Source organism: Austrofundulus limnaeus, unplaced genomic scaffold, assembly GCF_001266775.1.
Source record: "Austrofundulus limnaeus strain Quisiro unplaced genomic scaffold, Austrofundulus_limnaeus-1.0 Scaffold3, whole genome shotgun sequence".
NCBI classification, from domain to species: Eukaryota; Metazoa; Chordata; class Actinopteri; order Cyprinodontiformes; family Rivulidae; genus Austrofundulus; species Austrofundulus limnaeus.
Window position 1 is genome coordinate 65,037 of NW_013952405.1, and position 10,770 is coordinate 75,806.

Here is a 10,770-nt window from a genome sequence, read left to right on the forward strand (position 1 = left end):
ATTTATATATTTCCGCTTTTATTTTTAATCGTCAGTTTCGGTTCTCCGTACTGCAGAAGCCTGATAATCACCCATTCATTCAAATCAGGTGTGTTTGAGCAGAGAAAAAAATAAAACATGCAGGGCTGCGACCCTCGAGGACCAGGATTGCCCACCCCTGCTTTAGACCCTCCCAACTTCAAGTCCCAGATTATAGATTTAGTCCTTTCTGGTCGGAGACTTTATGAGGCGGAGCTGACGTTCTTAAAAACGAAGAAAAAAAAAAAACCCCAGGGGAAATTCAAGTCGCTTTTAGTAACTTAGTCCGTCACCTGTGAGAGACGACGGGTAGGTGAAGCGACGGGGGCGGCATGCCGGAGACCCGAGATGACGAACCGGGTCATTAGAAACCGAGCGGAACCAGCCTGTTGGACGATGGAAGAAGAAGAACTTTGACACGATCCTCCGTCTGCTTCAGGGCTTTAAGAAGATGAAGAAACGTTTGGTCCCCGTTTTGTTGCTCTTCTCTGCCGCTCTGTGTCCGCTGCTGGTGGACAGCAATCAAGCCACGTGCGAGGTGAGTCACACAGGGGTTTCTCAATTGGAGGGTCGGGGACCCTGAGGTGGGTCCTGAAACACTAATCAGAGGGGGCTTCTGGAGAATTTAAAAAAAAAACACTTTTAAAATTAATTATTAATAACAACTTTACCACACTTGTCATATTGGAGGAAAAACAAACAGTCAATGTAAAATGTTGATATAAGTGGAATGTGTTTTTATTTTATTTAAGGTAATGTATATTCTTCAGTGTCACAAGTTTGACAGTAAGTCGACCTCCAGACTGGAAACATACTCTGGGGCAGTTTTTTTTAAATAATTATATTTTCCAATGGTGCAGAATGACTTTACTGCATTAAGGGTCCAATGCAGGGATGTGTTTTCTCAGACTAAACACTAATGGTTCTTCCAACATGACAATGACTCAAACCCCAGAGGTGTCAAAAGTATTCACATTTATTGCTTAACTAGAAGTACAGATACAAGGGTTTAAAAATATGTTTTTAGAAGTAGAAGTATCAGCTCAAGCTTTTTACTCAAGTAAACTACTTAAAGTTTAAAAGCAAAATAAATGTAAGGAAAAAAGCCATTAAAGATAAAAGATCATTCTGTGCCACAGGTCTAGTGCACAAACCCACCTCTCCCAAAAAAAACACGTTTCTAAAGACAATGACTATAATGTTATATTAAAATGTTAATGTTGAAAAATGTAGGATACACTAGGCCAGTGGTTCCCAAACTTTTCAGCTTTTGACCCACAAAATACCAGCAGCAGAGACCTGAGACCCCAGCTGRTGTTGGTTAATAAACACTGTTTTCACATCAGATAGACAAGGACATAGTAACAATATTCATTAAGCTYTTTTTGTCCAATGTAAATACACTAACCTTACTCTTATGTAACAACAAAGTCATAGAAAGTTTGTTAGTTTTCATTTTTTTAGTGTAACAGGACCCCACTTTTATGTTTCAGGACCCCACTTTGGGTCCCGACCCCAACTTTGGGAACCACTGCACTAGGCTGTTTAAGCTGCAAATACATACATTATATACAGTATCTGCCACAATTATCTAGGCCAGTGGTTCCCAAAGTTGGGGTTGGGACCCACAGTGGGGTCCTGAAAATATTTTCTGAAATAATCGCACTAAAAAATGACAACATTTTTTGCCTTTGTTACAAAATAGTAAGATTAGTGTACTTTAAAATGGACAAAAATAATGTAATAAACAATGTTACTATGCTCGTGTTTATTTTGTGGGTCAAAAGCTGAAAAGTTTGGGAGCCACTGATCTAGGCTACAAATGTCTGCTGTGTTCTGCTGGAGTGAGACAAGATTTGTGTCATAGGTGTGATGGATCATACACAAACTAATAGGGTGTCAGAATGGTATATATTTATATTTTTCATCCAACCAAAATTAAATTCACTCTATCCAGGAGGCACCATAAGGGAGGATATAGGTATTTTTCTGAGCAATGGCAAGAAATGACAACAAGTCAAAGTGAGAGAGTAGAAAGTATAGATAATTGCAAAAAAAAAGAAGAAATAAAAGTAAAACTTTGTCTGAATAATAATTACTCCAGTAAAACATAAGTAATTAAAAATTCTATTTAAGTAATAAAGTAGTTTCTCTTCACTACTTGACACCGCTGCACAACACAATGGAGTTTAAAGGTCATGACACAGCCTAGGCTCCAGACCCCAGTCCTGTAGAAAATATGCATTGAGAGCTGTAGCTTTGAGTCACCAGGTGACAGGCAACAAATCGTGCATTTCTGTAAATCAGAGTGCACCAATATCCCTCCTGAGCTGCATGCAAAAAAGCTGACTGACTACAAGAACTGTCTTACCTACGAAGATTTCTCTACTAGGTCTCGTTGTGCTTGGACATCAAATTTCCCATTTCAACCAATGTCGTGGAAATTAACTTGTAACGTCACTGTCTTTTTTTTTTCTTTCTGAACTTTGAGGCAATATGTTTCTCCTTCAATTCAAACTGAAATACCATAAAACATTTATTTGTGAGTAAAGTTACAAACTGATCAGGAAGTCAAATATTTGTTTCCTCCTCTACTGATAACTTCATTGGAACACACTTCCTTTATTTTATTTATGTTATTCCTTTAACTTGTGTTGTCTGTTTTCCCTTTATTGTTTTAGATGGTGAATTCAACTGGTGAGTTTTACCATTTCTATAACTTTTCTCTGATTAAAAGCGCTGCTTCATCAGCTCATGTTTAGACCCTAATGCTCTTCTCTGTGGGGACAGGTTTTACTGAGGATCAGTGTCCCATAAAAATGACCCCTGTCCAAACTCGACACACCAAGGAAGGATACTCTCAGTGCATCAGTGTTAGTGTCTGGATGAAAGCTGGAGGTACGTTACCCAACTTTAACCTCAAATTTATTATTATTGTGTTCACATATTTCGTCATCTTTGAAGCAGCTGATGTTTCTGACAAAGTCTCTTCCTTCCAGACTTCCCTTCAAAAAAGTCCCGGAAGGTTGAAGTGGGATTCCTCTCAAATGAGATGATCTTCAGACCTATCCAGAGAGGACATTCAAACCAAACACAGGTCCCTTCTCTACCATCTCTGATCATGTTTAAAATGTAATCATGAGTTTGCAGTTCATATAATCATATTCTATTTTCTGTTTTACAGATTTACAATCAAGACAAAGCCAGATGTCAGGGACTTTCCAAGCATCCATATGCCTTAGTAAGATGATAAAAGTTTTTAATGAGCCCTAAAGCTACAGAGAATGACATCATGTAAATATGACAGTAACGTGTTTTTTTTATTCTGTTGTGAAAGGTGAAATATAATTGTATCGAGGCTGAAGCTAAAACGACTGTTTCTGTGTCGTACGACACAAAATGCAGCATGTCTTATACAGTAGCAGGTGAAGTATTTTAATTCTCTGCGCTGTCATCTTTTTCCTTCTCCTTTTTTTGTCTTTTCGTTTACTTTAATTTTATAAGAGCTCCTTGTATGGCACAAACAGGATATGAGACTCAGGTATAACAATCTTGTTATGGATGAGGAACTAAAAAGCGTAAAAGTGCATTTTAAGTGTCCCAAGTGAATGTTGGGACACTTCCTTGGAATAAAACATACACAAATCTGAAGGTAGACGCCTAACCTGTCATAATCATAATCAGACTGATTCCTATTAAAACCACTTTCCTGTTTCACATCCATTTTTATGCTCACAGGAACAATTAAACATTTATTTATTTATTTTTGTTACAATTGTAGCTGAAAAGTAATCTGCTTGAGAAGATTCCTGTCTCAAAATAAAACTACAACACAGTTTTTATCTGAGAGCTGCAATTATTGTAATTTTATGACTTGTGAATGTGCTTATATTTCATTAATGAAACACATGTTTTGTGTGCGTTTGTAATTTTAGACCCTCCGCTCGAGTTCAGCTTTTCCGTGAACATGTCGTCTAAAACGGTCTCCATCTCTTTTGATTCTGACAAAGAAGTCCATGTCAGAATCTGTGAGGAACAAACTCGTATATTGTGTCAAGGGTCGGGGCCGCGCCTGTTATCGGTAGTAAACATTTAAACCTCGATCATTTACACATTTGTGGGGATTGGAGTTTCAAGGTCTTGTGTAACATTTGTGTTTGTTGAATTAGATCAAGTCAGCTGTCCTGAACATGCCTCACATCCTTCCTTGTACCTGTATAGAGGTGAGCCCCAAGTTTAGAAAAAGGAGATTTTTATTTTTGAATGAAATGCCTGTTTTTAATGTTTGTGGTTTGTCTTGTCTTCATGAACAGGTGTATTACACCTACCGAGATGCAAAAAGATATAAAAAGTGCCCGTTTCAAAATGAAGCCATCCCAGGTGGGTGTGACAGATAATTTATGTCAGTGAAAAAAACTCGAGCTTGTAACTTATACCTTAAGTTGTCAGGATTCAGCAGAAAAACAGGAACTTTACAGTGAAGGAAACAGTGGTGTAAGTGTTTAGTTCTGTGGTGAAGCAGGTTTTTAATGCGTTACAGGAAACTGCCGTGGCTTGAATGTTAAATCAAAAAACAACACATGCTGTAAATCTGACATATTTTTGTGTTTCTCAAGCTTTCTAGCAAAACGAGATAAAAAAAGAAGAGAATCAGTCTTTTACTTCATTGACTGTTCACTACGGGATCTGTAAAAAAGGCACTTTTTGACTATACAATATTTTAGAAACTTTAGAATAGTTAAAATTAGACTTAATCGCTTGTTATTTACTTAATAATACCATGGTTTTAAAGTCAGCCATAACATGACGACATGAATAGGCACATATCGTCTTAAAAATACTCTGACGTGCCACAAGAGAAGGTAGTGGAAACTGTTCTGTGTGGCTGCGTTACAACTATCCCTCTGTTGGACCGTTTTAGACCGCTTTTGATGCACAGAGTCCAAGTCTGGGAGCTCAGCTTCCACAATCTGCACAGTTTTTAGCACCTGTGACAGATGTTTCCTGTCCTCTGTCGTGCAGCTGCTGTGTCTTGGCAGAGGATTCTCTCTGTGGTTGCTCCTGTAAATGTTTTTAAACATCTGTTGAGCAAAACCAGCCTGCTTCAAAGCTCACACTCTCCACCTCCACATGTAGAGAGGTGAGGGTTTGTTTCTCCTGGTTCTTCTGAAATCTATGATGGCCTCATTGGTTTTGGTGATGTCGAGGACCAGGTGGTTGTCTGGATGTCACTTTACAAGATGTTGACCCCTCCAGCCTGTGACAGGTCTCATCAATGAGGCCTTCTGTAGTGTCATCTGCAAACTTCACCATAGTGTTGATGGAGACAGTCCTGGGTGAGGAGGGTGAGAAGAGCAGGACTGAGCACATACAATAGCCCTGTGGTGGGCTTGATTTATGGTGTCAGATGTCGGGTATCCCATGCTGACTTTCTGAGGTCTTTTGGTCAGGAAGTCCATAAACCACGAACAAAGTGAGGTGGAGTCTGAAGGTAGGGAGTTTACGGACCAGTTTTAGGCACTGCTGAAGTCCACAAAAAGCATCCTGACAAAGGCATTTGCATACATGTCAAGTTGTAAGGATTGTTAGTAGATTACACAGATTTTCCCCCATTTTGCATGTATACATGCGTATATGGCAAACCTTCAGATTTTTTTTAAAAACATTGCTTCAAATTTATTTAAGTCCCAGAACCGACTGGCTGTAAGGAAATAATATCACCTCATCCTCATCCTCCCTACTTCTCTGTTGCTGCATCTGCTATTATCTGCACCCCTACATCCTCTCACCATGGCCGATATACTAACTGTGTTCATCGAGAGTTCATTTAGCATGTTTGCCTTCATGAATAAGCAGAATATATGGCGATTACGTGCAAAATATTGGGAGGAGGTTATGTAGGTGTAATCATTTAGCATCGGCGATGTGATTTCTGAAAGTGGTTGTGGTTGCTGTTTTTGCATCTATATTTAGCACGTTTGCCAGGCAGGTGATAACTGGCTGATTTAGAGCCAGTCACAAATAGAAGCCATGCCTCATCTCCTACGGCAAAACTCCTTTCAACACTGATTTTCTTATTTATTTTTGCATCTGGATCATTCCATTGCACCACTGCAGTTGGTGCCGGTGTCTTTCAGAGTAGTTTTTCTGGTGCGCTCCCATATTCTCCATGGTGACAGCCAGTAACACAAGTAAAATCCCCATTTCAAAAGGGCGGTCTGCATCACTCTAGCACCTGTAACGATTGCACAGCTATCTTAGTAGATCACCTGCGGCATGCCCATTAACAGCACATGCAATATTTTAGTTTGCGCAGCAATTTAGTGCTCGTTGGGGGATCTTATTAGATCAGGCCGTAAGGAATGCCTCATTCTTTGCAATTTACAAGCGAATCAGACAGTGACAGCTACATGCAAGCAACTGTTTTCTTGCATTTGGCCAACATGGACACACAATATAAGGGGTGTGGGTAAACGGGAAGGTTAAAATGGAATAAAAATACACTTTAAGGTTTTACTTGTTACAGTTTTGTAAACATCCCAGCTTTTTTTGGAAATAGAGTTTGCATTAAAAAGCAATACGTTTTTATGTTTGTATAGAAACATTTTACAGCGCTTTTAACACCTGTCATAAATCGTCTGGCAGATGTCACAGATGTTTGGAAGACGTCTGATGGGAAGCTGTACAAGTCGCACATCGAGTTTAGCTTCAGGTGTCCTGCCCGCGGTCTGAACATCTCTGCCTCCCTCTGCTGGAAGCAACACGAGCATCTCTGCATCCCCGTGCTCAACTCCACGCTGGAGAAAAAAGAAGGAGGCATCCTGGTAAATTCAGCAGCGGTGCTGAGGATTTTAACTATTTATTTGAATTGTTCTGATGTAATGAACTGTTCTGCTGAGCAGGAATTCAACACGCAGAACGTGGACAAACATCCTCAGATGTGTGTGCAGGTGAGAGTCATTTGGATGTGTGAGTACAGAAATGATCTCATTTTGCCTTTTTTTATTTGAATTATTTACCTCATTACTTTATTACAGTCTTCTCTACAAGGGAGCCTCAACATTACTTGCCTTTTCGGAGACGGTGAGAATTTCATTCTGTTTACACAAAAATCTGAATGTTTTCGCTGTTTGACTTTATTATTATTTTTTTAATCTAATTTACTTTTTTGATGCTCTTACAGAAAAACCATTTTGGAGAACTTCTACTGAAGCAGGAAGACAGAGCATTGTGGTGCTTCTTACCTCCACTGTGCCAGCAAACTTCTCAGCCCAACTTTGTGTCCTTACAGAGAGGGATTGCACGCCTAGGGGAGAAATTCACTCGCTAACAATGGTTTGTATGAAAATGCAGCACATGCAAATAAACCAGTTGGACAGGCTCCAGCTATTTTTGTATTAGTCAAATTTTAAACAAGGAAATTGTACAGTGTAAACAGTTTACAACAAAAACAAGTTGATGAATGAATAAAACAAACTAAAAGGTTAAACTGTGTGTTGATAAAACTAAATGATAAAGGCCTAATGTAGCTCAGGGAAAAGAACTCCTGTCTATGGTAGAACACGGTGGAGGTTCTGTCATGATGTGGGCGCGACGGGTTTAAAATCCTTTTAGGCAGCTTCAGTAAACATTAGGAATTTGTTATGAAGCCTCTGAATAGGCCCGTCTTTAAACAAATATTAGTTAAAGGGGCAGTTGTTTACATTAAATGTTTTCAATCATACTGTATTTGTTTTTGTGGTTGCTTTTTTTCCTTTTAATACAACCTAAAATTCCAACCTAGGATTGCTTGTGACTTTTCCTACCCATTTTACAGACCGAAAACACAGCTGATAAGAGGATATACGTGCCTGTTCAAGGCATCACAGAGAAGCTTTGTGTACAGGTAGAGAAAACACTGCAGGTTCTGCATGATTGACCATGTTTTTATGGTTCTGCACGCCACTTTTTCTCCAATTTCAATTGACGTGTCTGCAGGTGTGGCAGTCAGGCCCCGCTCTTAAAGGAAGACGGATTTTGTGCCAGGACTGTAAGACGTTAAGCATAATTAAATAAGTGCATCGACCCATGTGCTTTTTACAACAACCAGATTCTTAAAAATAAATTAAATTGCAGTTTGTTTTTTCTCTCCAGACACACACAGCAGGTGGGGTCTATATGTGGCAGTGGTTTTGATATTTGCAGTCTTGGCTGCATTCTTCGGACATTTCCTCCACCGCACCACCAAGAGTGGAACTGCAGGTTAGTTCTGCTGTCTAACATCATAAAGCTTTGACCCACGGGGTCCGTGTACTTTTTGTTAATCCAGTTTTCATTTTTAAAACAGATATCAATAAGCGAAAAATGGGTGATTGTTCTATTTTCAATGAATACTCCAAAAACAGGAAAACAGTCCCATCTTTTTGTCCTGATGCATCTCAGTAATCCAGGTAATAAATCAAACAGAAAAAAATAGTATAGGTCTTCTGGACGGGTTCTTCTCTAATGAAACGTTTCGTCTCTCCTCCAAGAGACATCTTCAGTCTGAGAGTTTCAGGCAAAATTCAGGCTTTTYAGTCCTGCCTCCATGTGGCTGATACTCACATCACATGGCTATTGTTCACACCTAATTAACACCTATTGTTAACAGGGAGTGGAGTGATACTGGCAATAGCCGCACTGTAGGAGGGGGACAACTGAAAACGGAGGCCTCCACCTCTGTTTAATGATGGATGGTCTTTCTTCACAAAAATGGCTTCTTTTACTCCTCTCTCAAACCAACGTTCCTCTCTATTCTAATCTGTTCTCATTCTTGATAGAGAGGAACGTTGGTTTGAGAGAGGAGTAAAAGAAGCCATTTTTGTGAAGAAAGACCGTCCATCATTAAACAGAGGTGGAGGCCTCCGTTTTCAGTTGTCCCCCTCCTACAGCGCTGCTATTGCCAGTATCACTCCACCCCTGTTAACAATAGGTGTTAATTAGGTGTGAACGATAGCCAGGTGATGTGAGTATCAGCCACATGGAGGCAGGGCTTAAAAGCCTGAATTTTGCCTGAAACTCTCAGACTGAAGAAGTCTCTTGGAGGAGAGACGAAACGTTTCATTAGAGAAGAACCCGTCCAGAGGACCTATACTATTTTTTTTCTTTTTGAGTCTATCTTTTTATTTTTCCTCAAACCATAAGTTAACACATTTGTTTTCAGACCAATTCAAGTGGAGCGAGTTAAATAACTAATAAGAGGCAGGTGACTGTGAATAAATAAATGTCAGTTCACTACTTGTGCATTTCTTTAACTGTGGACTGTATTTTTTTATTTTTGGTAAAAATAGCTAGTCTACCTAATTTATTTAAAAAAACGTATTTATCTAGCTACACCATAAACAGTATGATAATGCTATGAATAAAAATGCTTTAATTTAGAAGAAGCTAACCAGGCAGCCGCAATAAACGAACACCAGCTAACTAGTTTTGTCTTTATTTAAAGGTGGTATAGAATTTAATTAAAGGGGCAATATTATGTGTTTCTCAGGCATATATTTAAATACTATACCATAATAAAGTGTCTGTCACCTTTAGTTTTTAAAATGCTGTTTATGTTTAGATTTGTGTTTTAAATAGAAAATAAACTTTTAATCACTTCCTCCTCTAAACGCTTTGAAACGCTTTGGTATTCCTTCCACTTCTGTCCCGCCCATTTCGGGTGGGGGGGGTTCGCGCGTGTGCTATGATACAGTTTACTTGGCATCTAAAAATATATTTCCTCTAAGGTATTTTGAATCTGAAAAGAGCTTCACTGAGTGAGAAGTAGTTAGGAGCTCAGCTGATAGTTTAAGTTTCACTTTCAGTTCCACCCGAGAGTCTGCAGGAGTCATGAGCGGGGTGTGTGGGGTGGGGGTTGGGGAGGTGTGCTCCTTGATGAGGACGCTCGGCTTGGAGATGCACTCCAGGGGCGTTTCTGGTCCCAAAAGGCATTTCTGGTCCCCACCTGTCGTTTTGCTCCTCAGCATGGCTGCCAAAAAACGCTGCAGGATTTCTCAAACATGCATGAATGAGTCAAAGCAAGGATTTGGGCATGTTTTTATGACAGTATAACATTATAACATGATACAAAACTCAAAAGTTGATTTTACATGATATTGCCCCTTTAAAATACTAGGGCTTTGTATTGGCAAGAATTTGTTGAGACGATACATATCATGACACAGGGGTCATGATACGGTATTTCATGATATATTGCAACAATATAAGCAAGATGATTCACACTTTTTCTCCAAAACATATACTTTAAAAAACTCATTATGTTTTATATTTTGTATTTCATCCATGTTTCCAATAGTTAGGCCAAGTGTACCATTGATAATTTTTGTGGCAGCTTTTAGATTCATAATATTAATTTATTGTAAAACATATATAAAATATAGAACATCCCAGCTAAAAAGGGACAGCTGGCAACTCTACCTCAGCTTTGAAGGCAGTGGGTGCTGTTCTAACCCGCTCAGATCAGCCGTCAATACTTACTGCTAATGTTTACTCACAACGCTAATGTTTGGGCTAGCATAATACTCTTTGGCTCTTTAGGAGTGGAGGGGTAAAATAGCTGACTGACTGCTGCCAACTAACTGTTGGAGGCTAAATTACAACACAAGAATGAACAAGAAGTTTACATTTTGAGCCTTAATTAAAAATCGATAGTGCTTTAGAGAATTGATACATTATCGAGAAACGAAATATTGAGATATTTCAGTGTATCAAAAATTTCTTACACTACTAGAA

At 39.1% G+C, this 10,770-nt stretch overlaps 1 protein-coding gene across 1 annotated transcript in view; it reads left to right on the forward strand.

The window, feature by feature from the left end:
- Window positions 1-123: 123 nt before the first annotated feature.
- Window positions 124-10,770, forward strand: part of LOC106522677 (interleukin-17 receptor E) — a 12,905-nt gene continuing 2,258 nt past the window's right edge. Inside the window, exons 1-16 of the mRNA XM_014015805.1 lie at window positions 124-556; window positions 2,700-2,715; window positions 2,809-2,916; window positions 3,018-3,115; window positions 3,203-3,259; window positions 3,356-3,443; window positions 3,954-4,099; window positions 4,188-4,241; window positions 4,332-4,398; window positions 6,664-6,842; window positions 6,921-6,968; window positions 7,056-7,101; window positions 7,202-7,353; window positions 7,835-7,903; window positions 7,996-8,047; window positions 8,152-8,259. Of these exons, the coding sequence (XP_013871259.1) occupies window positions 470-556; window positions 2,700-2,715; window positions 2,809-2,916; window positions 3,018-3,115; window positions 3,203-3,259; window positions 3,356-3,443; window positions 3,954-4,099; window positions 4,188-4,241; window positions 4,332-4,398; window positions 6,664-6,842; window positions 6,921-6,968; window positions 7,056-7,101; window positions 7,202-7,353; window positions 7,835-7,903; window positions 7,996-8,047; window positions 8,152-8,259 (1,375 nt within the window). The 5' untranslated portion in view covers window positions 124-469. The remainder of the gene's footprint in view (window positions 557-2,699; window positions 2,716-2,808; window positions 2,917-3,017; window positions 3,116-3,202; window positions 3,260-3,355; window positions 3,444-3,953; window positions 4,100-4,187; window positions 4,242-4,331; window positions 4,399-6,663; window positions 6,843-6,920; window positions 6,969-7,055; window positions 7,102-7,201; window positions 7,354-7,834; window positions 7,904-7,995; window positions 8,048-8,151; window positions 8,260-10,770) is intronic.